Source organism: Doryrhamphus excisus, linkage group LG2 (genome assembly GCF_037039965.1).
Source record: "Doryrhamphus excisus strain RoL-2023G ecotype Guam linkage group LG2, RoL_Dexc_Guam_v1.1, whole genome shotgun sequence".
NCBI classification, from domain to species: Eukaryota; Metazoa; Chordata; class Actinopteri; order Syngnathiformes; family Syngnathidae; genus Doryrhamphus; species Doryrhamphus excisus.
The window spans coordinates 4,064,459-4,081,377 of NC_136358.1; the positions used below are offsets into that span (position 1 = coordinate 4,064,459).

General features: G+C 40.5%; 1 protein-coding gene across 1 annotated transcript in view; it reads right to left on the reverse strand.

Moving 5' to 3' along the window:
- LOC131125136 (phospholipid-transporting ATPase ABCA1) overlaps window positions 1-16,919 on the reverse strand; it is an 89,486-nt gene that overhangs the window by 63,733 nt on the left and 8,834 nt on the right. Inside the window, exons 3-11 of the mRNA XM_078795770.1 lie at window positions 16,215-16,308; window positions 16,000-16,141; window positions 15,804-15,931; window positions 11,632-11,753; window positions 11,080-11,277; window positions 8,040-8,114; window positions 7,756-7,951; window positions 2,067-2,206; window positions 29-145 (exon numbers count right to left, since the gene is read on the reverse strand). Of these exons, the coding sequence (XP_078651896.1) occupies window positions 29-145; window positions 2,067-2,206; window positions 7,756-7,951; window positions 8,040-8,114; window positions 11,080-11,277; window positions 11,632-11,753; window positions 15,804-15,931; window positions 16,000-16,141; window positions 16,215-16,308 (1,212 nt within the window). The remainder of the gene's footprint in view (window positions 1-28; window positions 146-2,066; window positions 2,207-7,755; window positions 7,952-8,039; window positions 8,115-11,079; window positions 11,278-11,631; window positions 11,754-15,803; window positions 15,932-15,999; window positions 16,142-16,214; window positions 16,309-16,919) is intronic.

Genomic DNA, 16,919 nt, shown 5'->3' on the forward strand with positions numbered 1-16,919 from the left:
TTGGAACGCATAGGGACGCATAACTTGCCCGAATTGTGTTGACTTGTGTGCTGTTCTGGAAGAAATCCCAAACACGCGGCCCCAGCTTGTTCCACGAGTCGGCCATTTCCTTTAGCATAGCCAAGGCGTTGAAGGTGCTGTTAGCCTGAAACAACAACAAGAAAAGTATACAAACAGATGACATTTTTGGAGGATATTTCGACGATTTTATCCAGAAGCTGATTAAAGGTAGTGATATAGTAGATTTATACTATTAAGTAGCACCTTGTTTTAGCTGAATACAACATTAATCCCCTGGAGGAGGCCATTTTATAAATGGTGGACTTGTAAACAACCAAGAGAGGAAAGTGCTAATTGTGCACGCGCCGTGACACGTCCTTGTTAGTTTTGCTGATGCGAGATGATGCTAATATCTTGTTGCATTTGCTGAAAGCCCGACTGCTTATTAAATGTTGTGTTGTCTTCCACATAAAGCTTTTGTTGCCGTCCATCTAAACCAGTGATCTCCAACAACTTTTCTTGTGAGAGCTACTTTTGCAAAAGGAAAATGGCTTCTCATGTTTTTAACATCTATTTTCGATTTCTGGGGATCACAATAGATGAAAATATGAGCCGGTAACCTCATATTACAAATATACAACATAAGTTGGCCAGAAATATTTCAGTATTGAACAAAGCAAAATTTGTTCTCAAATCAGAAATCACTCCACACTCTTTATTACTCTTTTATTCTGGTTCTACCATATCTTACTTATTGTGTGGAAATATGGGCTAATAAGTATAAAAGCGGCGGCACGGTGGACGAGTGGTTAGCGAGCAGACCTCACAGCTAGGAGACCTGCGTTCAATTCCACTCTCGGCCATGTCTGTGTGGAGTTTGCATGTTCTCCCCATGCATGCGTGGGTTTTCTCTGGGTACTCTGTCCATACGTAGGTATGAATGTGAGTGTGAATGGTTGTTTGTCTATATGTGCCCTGTGATTGGCTGGCGACCAGTCCAGGGTGTACCCCGCCTCTCGCTCGAAGACAGCTGGGATAGGCTCCAGCACCCCCGCGACCCTCGTAGGAAAAGGAAAAAGCGGTAGAAAATGAATGAATTAACTATAAAAGCAATCTTCACTCGCTAAATGTACTGCAAAAAAAGGCCAGTAAGGATAATTCATAATGCCGCCTACAGAGAACATACTAACTCCTTATTTCTAAAATCACAAATACTTAAACTTGCTGATATAGTTCATCTTCAAACAGCTAAAATAATGCATAAGGCTAAAAAATAACCAATTAGCTAAAAATATCCTCCAATACTTCTCTACAAGAGAGGAGAAATATGATCTCAGGGAAGAAGTACATTTGAAACACTTATATGCTAGGACTACGTTAAAAAGCCATAGCATTTCAGTATGTGGAATCAAACTATGGAATGGATTGAGTAAGGAAATCAAACAATTCAAGAAACAATACAAGCAGTTGATGTTTGCTAAATACAAGGATGAAGAGTCTTGAACCAGTCATGATGTGCTATATATATCACTATATTGACACTTACTATGGTACCCATTATGTCATTGGATGCTCATATCACCTCGTACTTCCGTACGAGGTACATTATTAAAAAAAAAACGACAAAAAAAAAACTTAAACTGTATTATGGAAAGCAGGAAGTGAACAAATGTAACAGTTACTGATTGTAAAAGGACCAGATGGAGGGGTAGGATTTAATAAGCTTTGCTTCTTCCTACTCCTTTTGGACATGTGGAACTGTGAACTGATTATGTGATGCATTCAATTGTAATCTGATGCATGTTCAAATGAAATAAAACCATTACCATTACCATTACCATAGCTTGTTTCCACCCAAACAAACCGAATATGCTTGTTTTACTAGAACATTAACAAAATATTGGTATCCACAACTCATATTTTGGATTTCAGAATGCATTTCTTCATCGTGCTCACACATTATTAACTGGAAAGCCGCCTTGCGGGCACCTCATGTGGTCATGGGGGGGGCTGCCCAGGTGCCTGTGGGCATCGTGTCGGCGATCCCTGATCTATACAGACTTTACCTCTTTGATGATGAGGCGAGCAGCAGGGGTGTCCGGTGTGAAAAGGACTTTGCCTTGGAAAAACAGCTTGAAGGTCCTCCAAAAGTAGCTCAGGCCAGGTGTTCCCTCCAGTGTGTTGACCAGGCTTTGACAAAAAGAACCTACACAACACACAGTGACAATTACAAGCTTACTGATTATTAGGGGGATTAATATTCAATTTTGAATTAAAAAATAGTTAGATTTTATGTTACACATAATTGGCGACTCCAAATTGTCCATAGGTATGAATGTGAGTGTGAATGGTTGTTTGTCTATATGTGCCCTGTGATTGGCTGGCCACCAGTCCAGGGTGTACCCCACCTCACGCCCGAAGACAGCTGGGATAGGCTCCAGCATAATCCCATGACAGTTGTGAGAATAAGCGGTAGAAAACAAATGAATGAAAAGAACTCTCTCTAACTCCCTTTCGCTCCCTCCCTCTTTCTCCCTCTCTCTCTCTCCCTTTCTCTCCCTCTTTCTCCCTCCCTCTCTCTCTCTCCCTTTCTCTCCCTCTTTCTCCCTCCCTCTCTCTCTCTCCCTCTTCCTCCCTCCCTCTCTCTCTCTCTCCCTTTCTCTCCCTCCCTCCCTCCCTCTTTCTCCCTCCCTCTCTCTCTCTCCCTCTTCCTCCCTCCCTCTCTCTCTCTCTCCCTTTCTCTCCCTCCCTCCCTCCCTCCTTCTCTCTCCCTCCCTCCCTCCTTCTCTCTCCCTCCCTTTCTCTCCCTCCCTCTCTCTCTCCTTCCCCCTCTCTCCCTTCCTCCCTCTCTCCTTCCCCCTCTCTCCTTCTCTCTCTACCCCCTCTCCTCCCTCTCTCTCCTCCCTCCCCCCTCTCTCTCTCTCTCTCTCCCTCCCCCTCTGTCTCTCCTCCCTCTCTCTCCTCCCTCCCTTTCTCTCCCTTCCTCCCTCTCTGTCTCCCCCTCTCTCCATCCTCTCTCCCTCCCTCTCTCCTTCCCTCTCGCTCCCTCCCTTTCTCTCCCTCCCTCTCTCTCTCCTCCCTCTCTCTCCCTTCCTCTCTCCTTCCCCCTCTCTCCCTCCCCCTCTCCCTTTCTCTCTCTACCCCCTCTGTCCTTCCCCATCTCTCCCTTTCTCTCTCTACCCCCTCTCCTCCCTCTCTCTCCTCCCTCCCCCCCTCTCTCTCCCTCCCCCTCTCTCCTCCCTCCCTCCCTCTCTCTCTCTCTCCCCCTCTCTCCATCCTCTCTCTCCCTCCCTCTCTCCTTCCCTCTCTCTCCCTCCCTCTCTCCTTCCCTCTCTCTCCCCCTCTCTCTCTCCCTCTCTCTCCCTCCCTCCCTCTCTCCTCCCTCTAGGTATGAATGTGAGTGTGAATGGTTGTTTGTCTATATGTGCCCTGTGATTGGCTGGCGACCAGTCCAGGGTGTACCCCGCCTCTCGCCCAAAGACAGCTGGGATAGGCTCCAGCATAACCCCATGACAGTTGTGAGAATAAGAGGTAGAAAACGAATGAAAGAAAAGAACTCTGTAACACAGAGTCTCTCTCTCTCCCTGTCTTTCTCTCTCCTTGCAAAGCTTTTTATGCCGTATTTCTGACTGATCATCTCCTCTAGCTGACATTAAAGCTCATAAGTGTCTTGTCCACTTGTTAACTTAGCTACTATGATTGCACATCTGTTGTTGAAGAAGACAACATCTGTCCACCATCTAAATAAAGGACGGCAGCCATTAGCTGTGGACCTCCCTGGAGCATATGGTCAAAATGGTGAGCGGGTAAAGAGGGCCACTATTTAATTGCAATGAAAACGGCTGCTTACATGCGACCTGAGGATTGGATCGTACCTTTGGTTTGTCATTGGGGTTGTACCTGGTACAGGTAGTGTACTAGTACCCTTCACTGTAACTTTTACTACTTTTTGTAGCAGTAAATTGTCCTTCTTTTTTAACATTTTCCTACTTTGCTTTTCTCGTTCACCTTCATTTCATTTGTTTAGTTGATGCGTTGACATCGCTCGTGTGCTGGAGCATCAATTCTTGTGTGGCTTCCTGTCGCTGCGTCGAAGCTTTAATGATTAAAGAAGACTTTTACCTTCACTTTGGGTCCTGCTCTCCGCATACCGGGGTCACCGCCACAACTACACAATGCCAAGACGTGACATTTATACTTCAAAAAACAAATACCGCACTGAATGTCATCTGTTTTTATTACTTATAAAAACCTGTCTCAGACTTATTTATTGAGTGTCTGAAAGAAATCCTCTCCTGTATGAACCTCAAGTTATACATACTGTACACTACATATTTGATATTAAATAAAATATATCAAATCCAATCCATTGTAGGTTTATTTTTTTCATTAAAAAAATGCATTTTGACTAGTATTTAAATCAGTTTGATCATCTAAAACAGGGGTTTCAAACTCAATTTACTTGGGGGCCACTGGAGCTCAGGTTTTCCAAAAAAAAAAAAAACACATTTATTAAAAACAAAAAAAATTAAAAAAAACTTTGCTTTGGTTCCAATTTTCTTTTTTTTTTTTGGTTCCAAAGCTCTGATAAAAAATTCCACTGTTCTCAAATATCTTACTTTTTATTTTTCTACACAAAATAAGATGAAAAATAAATCAACAAATCAAGAATAAAGAAAATCAATCAATCAGTAATAAATAAATAATAATAATAAAACGGCAAATAATAAAAACTTAAGAAACCACATATAGTTGGTGGCTAGACAAATTATTTTTTTCAGATTAAAATGAACAAAGCATTATTAGAGCCCTGTAGACATGACAAAACACGACTATAGTCACATTTATACTCTTTTTATTTACAACATATTGCGCAACTGCAGGGTCTTGACACACATGCTAACTCGCAAACTAGAGAGCTAGCGACCTAAACGGTAGCCTTCAAGTTATTTCCTTTAAACTTAAATAGCCAAAAACTTACCACTTCCACACGGATAGGGAGGATAACTATTAACAGTTATTTAACCTTTAACATGAACATTAATCAAACGTAATAATTTTTTCTGGGTACATGATACCATACAGCATCCATATCTTACCACTTCCACACGGATAGGGAGGATAACTATTAACAGTTATTTAACCTTTAACATGAACATTAATCAAACGTAATATTTTTTTCTGGGTACATGATACCATACAGCATCCATATCAAACTTGCGCGGTGCCGCACTAACATTATTAAACTTTCATATCAAGGCGGGGGCCTCAAACTAGTGTCATGCGAGCCACATTTGGCCCGCGGGCCGCGTGTTTGAGACCCCTGATGTAAAACATTTAAGTATGACAAACGTGCAAAAAATGCCAATCAGGAAGTGGATAGAATATGTTGTTTAGCGTAAAACTGCACGAACTCCCTCCCAAATGTCATAAAAATACTATATATTACATCATACATTGAAAAAACAAAAATTGTGTCAAAGGTCATCTGTTTTTATGACTTTTAAAAAGCTTTTTTCGACTAATTAGCATTAAGGATATGTATGAACTCCTTCAAATCGCAATAACATTTGTTTGATACTTTAAAAATACTTTTTTTTTTTTTTTACATATTATTTCCTAGAAATGCTTGAATGAATTCCCTTCCATCACATCTTTTGTGAAGATGTCATTAAAACAGCCAGATATATTGAACAAAAACAACTACTTTTTACACTTAGTTGAAACAAAGTAGCTACATGACAAATTAATAATCCGTCGTTGGAATAAAAACATTTAGATGCTAATTGTAAAAGGGAACATAAAAAAAAAAAAACCTCATACAAAGCCTTGGCTTTTAATGCCGAACAAAAGCTCTCGCAATTGGCCATTATCGCATTCATTTAATGTACCAAATGATTCGGACGGCGAAGCTAAAACAGCCATTAGTGCGCTAACATGTTCGCACTAATTTGTACTGACGCAAACATGTCATTGCTTTTATTTTATTTTATTTTATTCAGCAGTACTCCTCGTGTATTTCCCTGCATCTTATGAAAATCTGATTATTTGCTCTTAAGGCTTAAATTCGCTACTATACCTATCTATATTATCTATCTTTAGTCGCGTTTACCCTCAATTTTACATGAAGCTGTCATAACCTTCAAGAGCCGAGCTGTGAATGTTGTGGAACAAAACACAGAAAACATCTTTGAAAAGACGTGCCTCAATCATCCGCTGAAGCGTCATTACGTATTTCACAGATGCCTCGCAGCCTCGGGCGATGTCCATTCAGCCCCAGGCCACGTTGGCGCACATAATATCACTCAACAATAAGCAGCCATTCTGTTTATCTGTCTTTTCTGTAAGGGCTTGTTTACAAAAGATCCCATGAAAAGTGCAATGATGGTTGTAGTGGACGTTAATATGAATATGAGGCAAGTATGCGTCCATAGAAATACAAATGCCTGTTAAGTCAATCAAAAAAGGCACTGTGGATTTTGGGGATTTTTTTTTCTTTTGAACAATTACATGCCATTGGGGAGGAGACGACAGAGTCTACAAACTGTGTAATATAATATAAGTGTGACACCATTATCGGACAATACTGTAGATAGGGATATGGGAGGTGCTTGTCACTGCTGTTCGTCTACAGAGGAAAAATACTATATATTTTTATGCTCTGCTTAAGGAATTAATTAATTTGACAGCACAGATGTAGAAGCTCAAAATGTAAAAAAAAAATTGGACAAAGAATTATTTGAAAACATTTCAAAGACATTTTTTTTTTTAAACAAAAGTTAATTATTTTCCTCTTTTTTCTCATTATTCTTTTAATAAGAAAACTGTATGAACATAAAACAGCTCCAAAAGAGTGCCTCACCAAGCATGAACCTCACCGCACATTAATGTGCAAAAATGTGTCCAACTTTATTTACCCTCCAGAACATTCTCATTTGTTAAGACCTGAAAAGTACACATCCTTATCCGGAATGAGTGTCACAACTACACATGATAACGTCGAAGCTTTGGAAACAGTTTCTCATTTCTCTCAAGTTCTCATAATGCAACATTCATTCATTCATTCATTTTCTACCGCTTTTCCTCACGAGGGGGGGTGCTGGAGCCTATCCCAGCTGTCTTTGCGCGAGGTACACTCTGGACTGGTCGCCAGCCAATCACAGGGCACATATAGACAAACAACCATTCACACTCACATTCATACCTATGGACAATTTGGAGTCGCCAATTAACCTAGCATGTTTTTTTTGGAATGTGAGAGGAAACCGGAGTACCCGGAAAAACCCCCTGTCTTCGGGCGAGAGGCGGGGTACACCCTGGACTGGTCGCCAGCCAATCACAGGGCACATATAGACAAACAACCATTCACACTCACATTCATACCTATGGACAATTTGGAGTCACCAATTAACCTAGCATGTTTTTGGAATGTGGGAGAAAACCCACGCATGCACGGGGAGAACATGCAAACTCCACACAGAGATGGCCGAGGGTGGAATTGAACCCTGGTCTCCTAGCTGTGAGGTCTGCGCGCTAACCACATAGCCCCATAATGCAACAGTTTCTCCAAACTTTTGACTCCAACTGTAAATTATGAAGCTACCAAGTATGTATCTGTCCACACCCACAAGTACACATCCCATCTGAGTAAACACCAACACAAGTACACGTGCATACAAAAACATTTTGATATGATATGATATTATAAAAGATATTGAGGAAAATAGGAAGTATTTTGGAAGAAGTAACACCTACTGGATGTGTTGCGCTCACTGGAGACGGACCGGTTGCTAAGCACTTGTCTTGTCTCTGGGGCAGCAAGGGTCACGTTGGTGGAATTGGAGTCAAGTTGCCTTCCACACAGAAGCATATTGATGCTGCCAATCATGTCCCCTTGGAATTCCAACGAAGAAGACACTTGGAAAATCCCCGAGTTCTGCAACCGATTCACCTGGTATAAGAAAAAATAAAAAATAAAACCATGTAGTGTTATCGTCATAAATAAATGATAATATAAAAAAAATGAGCGGAATGCTAACCTCCTTCAGCAGTGGTAGCGCATCTGATGTGGTTTTCGCAAGCAGCCCTGGCTCATCCACTGCATCCAAAAATAGCTGATGGAATATATTGATTATGGATCGTAAACATGATGAATTTAAAACACCCTTTCAAATAAGAAAAAAAACAAAAAATATTTTTCTGGATGCACTCCCTCACAGTCTATGAAGAAAACATTTTATACTTCTTCGTCAAGAGTGCTTGTTTGAACTCCTTCACTTCACATCTTATCTGCGAACATACCATAAAATAGCTGAGTTTTTTTTCCAGAAAAAGAACATCATACCAACAGTAAAATATGGTGGTGGTAGTGTGATGATCTGGTGTGTGTCCCATTACATCTGATGTAAAAGCAATGCTGCATTTCAGAAAAAGAACATCATACCAACAGTAAAATATGGTGGTGTTAGTGCGATGATCTGGTGTGTGTCCCATTACATCTGATGTAAAAGCAATGCTGCATTTCAGAAAAAGAACATCATACCAACAGTAAAATATGGTGGTGGTAGTGCGATGATCTGGTGTGTGTCCCATTACATCTGATGTAAAAGCAATGCTGCATTTCAGAAAAAGAACATCATACCAACAGTAAAATATGGTGGTGGTAGTGCGATGATCTGGTGTGTGTCCCATTACATCTGATGTAAAAGCAATGCTGCATTTCAGAAAAAGAACATCATACCAACAGTAAAATATGGTGGTGGTAGTGCGATGATCTGGTGTGTGTCCCATTACATCTGATGTAAAAGCAATGCTGCATTTCAGAAAAAGAACATCATACCAACAGTAAAATATGGTGGTGGTAGTGTGATGATCTGGGGCCATTTTGCTGTGATAAATGGAACCCTCCAATGTGGCTGAATTACAACAATTTTGTAAAGATGAGCGGACCAAAAATTTCTTCACAGCGCTGTAAAAGACTCATTGCAAGTTATCTCAAACGCTTGATTGCAGTTGTTGCTGCTCACGGTGGCCCAAACCATTATTAGGTTTAGGGGGAAATCACTTTTTCCACATAAGGCCATGTATGTTTGGACTTTTTTTCTACCATATTAATGAAATAAAACTTTTAATTGTGTTGTTGTCATTAACTAAAATATTTTGACGTATGTTTCTTCCGTTTATTGATCCACTTTAATGCCTGTTGCAATTAAAGGTACATTTCTGTGAGCTATTTTTGTTGTGACAAGGCATTAAAATGAACAAGAAAATGAAGAAACAAAGGTGGTCGAATTATTTTTTTTGCATGGCTGTATTGCAATAAGAAATTAGGAAGGGGGAAAAACATGTTTTCACATCACTGTATATATATATATATATATATATATATATATATATATATATAACATAATTGTTGACTAGTCATTATTTTTGTTATAGCAAAACTCCTTTTCATATTGACCACCATGTTTCCCATTGAAGTTGTGGGAAATATTTATAAAAAGCGATGTCCTGTTTTTAAATCGTGCTGGGATTTGATGCCAGTCCCTCTGTATTTTTTATTTTTTTTATTTTTTGTTTGTTCTTGTGGAGTTTATCTTTGAGGGGAAAATATGTGGCACGGCAAATCCAATAAATAAGCGATAAGGGCAGGGAAGTTTGTGGGGGAGATTATTTGAACAATCAAAAAATAAAGCAACAGGACAAGATATGCTATAGCCATCAGCAAATGACGACAGGAGGAACATCAAGACTTAAAGGCTGACAGTGATAACAACAACAACAACAACAACGTGAATGAAAGGACATGTGGAGAAATTCAAGACTTTATCACCCAGTTGCTGAATGACAGACGATGATTTAGACGTTTCCATCGGAACATGTTTTCTCTTTTTTTTTTTTTTTGTTTGCTGCTTTATCTACAAAATGACCACTTCCATTATTAGATGTGTTTTTGTGTACTCGTGGTGGTGGTGGTTAACGTGAAAGGTGGAGTGATACTAATTCTATGTTGCATGCGCATAAATGAGCCCTTTGTGGGCTTTGACTTTGTAGATTATTTTGAATGGCATTTAGCACTAATAACTGGCAGGAGGAGCGATTGCATTAATTATATGACACACCAAGGACGTACATATGCTAGTGCGGTACTGAGCATACTGTGGACTTCAACAGATTATTTTATCATTTAATTCATTTCTATGTCATAAGATTGTGTGTAGACTTTATAACTGGTGGGAGGAGCAATCAAATTAATGACTATATATATAACATGTCTATGTTGTGTACGCACGTGACATGTTGCCACCAGTGACACTCAGTGTTGTTACATACTGTAGATGAGAGGATTGATAAATGATGGATTTAGAGTTGCGGGGGAGACCATCTTGTGGTACACCAGCGCACCTGCACCTCCTAATCAGGGTGGGAAATTTTCTGTTACATAGTAGTGGTGGTGGTGGTAATTTACTCAGTCTCAACTGCCATTTCAAGAAGAAGAAGAAGAAGGGGGAACAAAAGGGAAGATCATCCCTCTCCGACCATGTAGAACATTAATCAGGTACACGTTTGTTTGCACTCCGGTTTCCTCCCACATTCCAAAAACATGCTAGGTTAATTGGCGACTCCAAATTGTCCATAGGTATGAATGTGAGTGTGAATGGTTGTTTGTCTATATGTGCCCTGTGATTGGCTGGCCACCAGTCCAGGGTGTACCCGGCCTCTCGCCTAAAGACAGCTGGGATAGGCTCCAGCACCCCCCCTTGTGAGGAAAAAGCGGTAGAAAATGAATGAATGATTGTTTGCACAGTGGAAAAGTGGTTAGCATGTTGGCCAGCATGTTGGCCACACAGTCAGGAGGTCGGGAATACCTGGGTTGTGTTCTCCACTTGGGCATCTTTGTGTAGCATTTACTGGTACTCCGGTTTCCTCCCACATTCCAAAAACATGCTAGGTTAATTAGCGACTCCAAATTGTCCATAGGTATGAATGTGAGTGTGAATGGTTGTTTGTCTATATGTGCCCTGTGATTGGCTGGCGACCAGTCCAGGGTGTACCCCGCCAGTTTGAAAATAACCTCACCTGTCTAAAGACTTTTCTGGTGTCCAGGTTCTGCAGGAACTCCTGTTGGGTGACGCCCAGCTCTTGAGTGCTAAATGAGCAGCTGACGTTCTTAAAGGCGTCCTTTTCACCCGGGCTTCTGAACTGGATGTACTGGTCTATGTCTTCACCTTCACAGAGGATGTCCAATAGCTGTCCTTGTGTGGGGACACCTGTCATCTACCGGATGGATAGATATACTTTATTCATCAATTCTCAAAACAACAAACAAATCCATCCTACCAATGGGCTAATATATCCTCACATCACATTGGTGGTCATGTAGAGACGAGACCTTTATCTCTTAGCGCCACCGTTTTAATTTGCTAACTGCTGTGGCTCCAAACATTCATAATAAAAGTTAATGTGAATTCCGCTGGGATTTCTTTCTTGACACTTTATGTGCAGCATTTCAATTATACAGTTCATACAGTAGACTGGGATTGTATTTTGTTTATTTCTGTTAGCAGTAATAACTGTTAGGAAGAGCAATTGAGTGTTTTATTATTATTATGATTATTATTATATACTAACCGGATTGGAGTAAATCTTCGCAGTCATGAGGCTTTCGACCACAGGAGGCGGCACAGACAGATTCTCTCTCAAGTGGGCCGAGAATGTTTCGTTGTCTTGTAGAATGCTCCTTAGCGCTAACCCTTCACATACAAAAGAATCATGATTGCATAAGAAAACTTATTGGATGAACTTCATCATGCAAAAAAAAAAATATTATGAACAAACTGTGCAACCTAATTATCCCAAATAAAAATGTGTTAAAATTAATTATTTTATACACTTTCCAATATAAAACAGATAAAACTCAAACTAGGAACAAGCATAATCCTCGAATTGTAATTAAAAAAAAAAAATAATGGAAAGCAGGAAGTGAACAAATGTAACAGTTACTGATTGTAAAAGTACCAGATGGAGGGGTAGGATTTAATAAGCTTTGCTTCTTCCTACTCCTTTTGGACATGTGGAACTGTGAACTGATTATGGGATGCATTCAATTGTAATCTGATGCATGTTCAAATAAAATAAAACTATTACCATAATATGTCAAAATAAATTTTCAAAAAAAAATCAATAGACAAAAGTTTCAACAAAGGTTAAATAAAAAAAAAAAAAAGCGCACACATCTATTTCCAAAACCGAACCAAAAACAACAGTGCTAACACCTATTGTTAATCCGAAACTTTTAATAGCATCTCGCCTCTTGTTTGTTACTAACGACCTTTTTTGGCTGTCTCACCTCAGACACGCCATTAATTATTCTCCTTTGATGGATTTTAATCTTGGATATTACCAAGCTAGCGACCCACAAAATGCAAATGCAAGATGTTTTGTTGAATGACGGTGACGGAAGCATCGCCTCCCTCTTTGCCTATTTGCAATTTAGATCGGAATAGCGCGGCGGTCGAATTAGCCTAATGCAAAGCAGCAACTTATCAAGACAAATGATCTGTCAAGTCTTCATGCAAAACCACGTCGTAAATAATCACGCCCCGTTGTTTTTGGATGGATAAATGAGGACAACACATTCCTGGACGTGTCATTCCAACAACACAAAGATATAAGGGCGTGGCTGTTGCAGCTATATCCTTTTTACGTGTATTGAAAGATCTACTGCCTTAAATTTAGGGTCTGTGGAGGTGTCACGAAAATCACAAACAAGTCAGCGTTTTTTTTTCCTGTCACACACACATACACCAGTGACCTTAAAGTAGTAGAATGGGTCTCGGATCGGGTCGACATGCGACATGTGAACCAACAGGTGGCGACAAACAACTTCTCTCCCAAGTGAGTCCGAATTTCTTTCTGCCACACCCACATACCAGTGACCATGATTCGAAAAAGCAAAGTTGTCCTCGGTACAGGTTCTACTGGTGTATACCTTCGGACCAACAAGTGGTGCCAAACAACTTCACTCAAAGTGAGGCAAAGCTTTTCTTCCTTTCCCTCAAAAATATCAGGAGGAAAAAATATGATTAAAAAAATGTAATGATGCAGTCATTCTTTGGTGTGGACAGATTTATATAGAGTATGTGAGCTAACAGGTGGCACCAAACTCCCCAGAGCTTTTCTTATTGTCACTCACACACACAAACATCAGTGACAAAAAAGAGGCTCTGGAAAAGGTCTTGAAAAAGAGGAGTCTTTTCATATTTAGGATCTACATTTCTAATGCAAACTTAGATGGTAGCAAATCTGAGGTTTTCTTTCTGTCACACACGCTTTTCTTATTGTCATTCACACACACATACATCAGTGACAAAAAAGAGGCTCTGGAAAAGGTCTTGAAAAAGACAAGTCTTCTCATATTCAGGATCTACATTTCTAATGCAAACTTAGATGGTGGCAAATCTGAGGTTTTCTTTCTGTCACACACGCTTTTCTTATAGTCATTCACACACACATACAGTGAAGAAAATAAGTATTTGAACACCCTGCTATTTTGCTATTTCTCCCACTTAGAAATCATGGAGGGGTCTGAAATTTTCATCGTAGGTGCATGTCCACTGTGAGAGAGATAAACTAAAAAGAAAAATCCAGAAATCACAATGCATGATTTTTTAACAATTTATTTGTGTGATACAGCTGCAAATAAGTATTTGAACACCTGTGTATCATCTAGAATTCTGACCCTGAAAGACCTGTTAGTCTGCCCATTAGAAGTCCACCTGCACTCCATGTATCATCCTGAATCAGATGCACCTGTTTGAGGTCGTTAGCTGCATAAAGACACCTGTCCACCCCATACAATCAGTAAGACTTTAACTTGTAACATGGCGAAGACCAAAGAGCTGTCCAAAGACACCAGAGACAAAATTGTACACCTCCACAAGGCTGGAAAGGGCTACGGAGCAATTACCAAGCAGCTTGGTGAAAAAAGGTCCACTGTTGGAGCTATCATTAGAAAATGGAAGAAGCTAAACATGACGGTCAATCTCAATCGGAGTGGAGCCCCATGCAAGATATCACCTCGTGGGGTCTCAATGATTCTAAGAAAGGTGAGGAATCAGCCCAGAACTACACGACAGGACTTGGTCAATGACCTGAAAAGAGCTGGGACCACCGTTTCCAAGGTTACTGTAGGTAATACACTAAGACGTCATGATGTGAAATCATGCATGGCACGAAAGGTTCCCCTGCTTAAACCAGCACATGTCAAGGCCCGTCTTAAGTTTGCATATGACCATTTGGATGATACAGAGGAGTCATGGGAGAAAGTTTTATGGTCAGATGAGACCAAAATAGAACTTTTTGGTCATAATTCCAATAAGCGTGTTTGGAGGAAGAAGAATGAAGAGTACAATCCGAAGAACACCATCCCTACTGTGAAGCATGGGGGTGGTAGCATCATGCTTTGGGGGTGTTTTTCTGCACATGGGACAGGACGAGTGCACTGCATTAAAGAGAGGATGACTGGGGCCGTGTATTGTGAGATTTTGGGGAACAACCTCCTTCCCTCTGTCAGAGCATTGAAGATGGGTCGTGGCTGGGTCTTCCAACACGACAACGACCCGAAGCACACAGCCAGGAAAACCAAGGAGTGGCTCCGTAAGAAGCATATCAAGGTTCTAGCATGGCCCAGCCAGTCTCCAGACCTGAACCCAATCGAAAATCTTTGGAGGGAGCTCAAACTCCGTGTTTCTCAGCGACAGCCCAGAAACCTGACTGATCTAGAGAAGATCTGTGTGGAGGAGTGGGCCAAGATCCCTCCTGCAGTGTGTGCAAACCTGGTGAAAAACTACAGGAAACGTTTGACCTCTGTAATAGCAAACAAAGGCTACTGTACCAAATATTAACATTCATTTTCTCAGGTGTTCAAATACTTATTTGCAGCTGTATCACACAAATAAATTGTTAAAAAATCATGCATTGTGATTTCTGGATTTTTCTTTTTAGTTTATCTCTCTCACAGTGGACATGCACCTACGATGAAAATTTCAGACCCCTCCATGATTTCTAAGTGGGAGAAATAGCAAAATAGCAGGGTGTTCAAATACTTATTTTCTTCACTGTACATCAGTGACAAAAAAGAGGCTCTGGAAAAGGTCTTGAAAAAGACAAGTCTTCTCATATTCAGGATCTACATTTCTAATGCAAACTTAGATGGTGGCAAATCTGAGGTTTTCTTTCTGTCACACACGCTTTTCTTATAGTCATTCACACACACATACATCAGTGACAAAAAAGAGGCTCTGGAAAAGGTCTTGAAAAAGACAAGTCTTCTCATATTCAGGATCTACATTTCTAATGCAAACTTAGATGGTAGCAAATCTGAGGTTTTCTTTCTGTCACACACACTTTTCTTATTGTCATTCACACACACACATCAGTGACAAAAAAGAGGCTCTGGAAAAGGTCTTGAAAAAGACAAGTCTTCTCATATTCAGGATCTACATTTCTAATGCAAACTTAGATGGTGGCAAATCTGAGGTTTTCTTTCTGTCACACACGCTTTTCTTATAGTCATTCACACACACATACATCAGTGACAAAAAAGAGGCTCTGGAAAAGGTCTTGAAAAAGACAAGTCTTCTCATATTCAGGATCTACATTTCTAATGCAAACTTAGATGGTGGCAAATCTGAGGTTTTCTTTCTGTCGCACACGCACACAAACACACACACTTAAGTTAAACAAAAATACAAAATGAAATGTTATATTTGTGTCAATATGGCTATTTGAAATCTTGGTACCGTTACTGAAGGTGGACTGTGACAGGACCAAAGTCCACTGGTTGGCATCCTCCACTAGTCGCTGGACATTACTGAGGATGGATCTGTTCACCAGTAGGTCTTGCAGCTCAATCAGTATTCCCGAAATTCTGTGAGATAATCCCATAAGAATGTTGTTGTTGTTGATTAAAAAAAAAGTTGAACTTATGGCTCCTACATAGAGTCATCAAAGTTGTTGACTTGTCCCGGCGCCTCCCCCAATGTGGGGTAACTCCGGCAGGGGTTGTCGATGTTGCACAGCATGCCTTGAATCCAAGGTAAAACACCAGCCGACGGCATGGCTTTATTCGGGTAGTGGCCTTGTGGAAAAACGGAAAAAGTGTGGGAATTCATTCAGCAAATCCGCATCAAGATTAGCGTCCCAATACTTACATTGGCCTTTGTAGGTTGGCTCGTTTGTGAAGCGAACTCCCACCAGGATGAAGAACAGGAAGAGAGGCCAGAGTATTTCCACGACCAACCGCACCTAAACGACCAAAAAAAGAAAAAACCAGGCAACATTAAAATGATCATGCCACTTGTTTTAAAGAAACCACTTAAATATCTGTTAACAGGAGTCTTTCTGTGTGACATGGAAGCTTTGACTTCTGATGGTGTTGCCTTAAGGTGGTATTCTACAGATACACTAAACAGGGGTCTTCAATTACATTTGACCGAGGGCCAGATTTTTTTCTCAGCACTCACTGTGAGGGCCAGATGGTGTTGTTAAAAAAAAATAAACGATTTCGATGGAGATATTCCACTGTAGATAATATATTAGGGAGCTTCACCTGCTATTGTTTACTAGTCAAAGAGAAAGAGTGTGGTAGCCCCTGACGTTATGGTTCGAGTTCTCATGTCACAAGATTTGTCATTCCGAAAACAATGTCTCGTGGGCAGTAGGCCTGGGATGATAATAAAGAAATTAATAATTACATTCATTCATTTTCTACCGCTTACTAGGGTCGCAGGCGTGCTGGAGCCTATCCCAGCTGTCTTCGGAGCCCAATATTTATTAATTATACATATTATTCATTCATTCATTTTCTACCGCTTTTCCTCAAGAGGGTCGCGGGGGTGCTGGAGCCTATCCCAGCT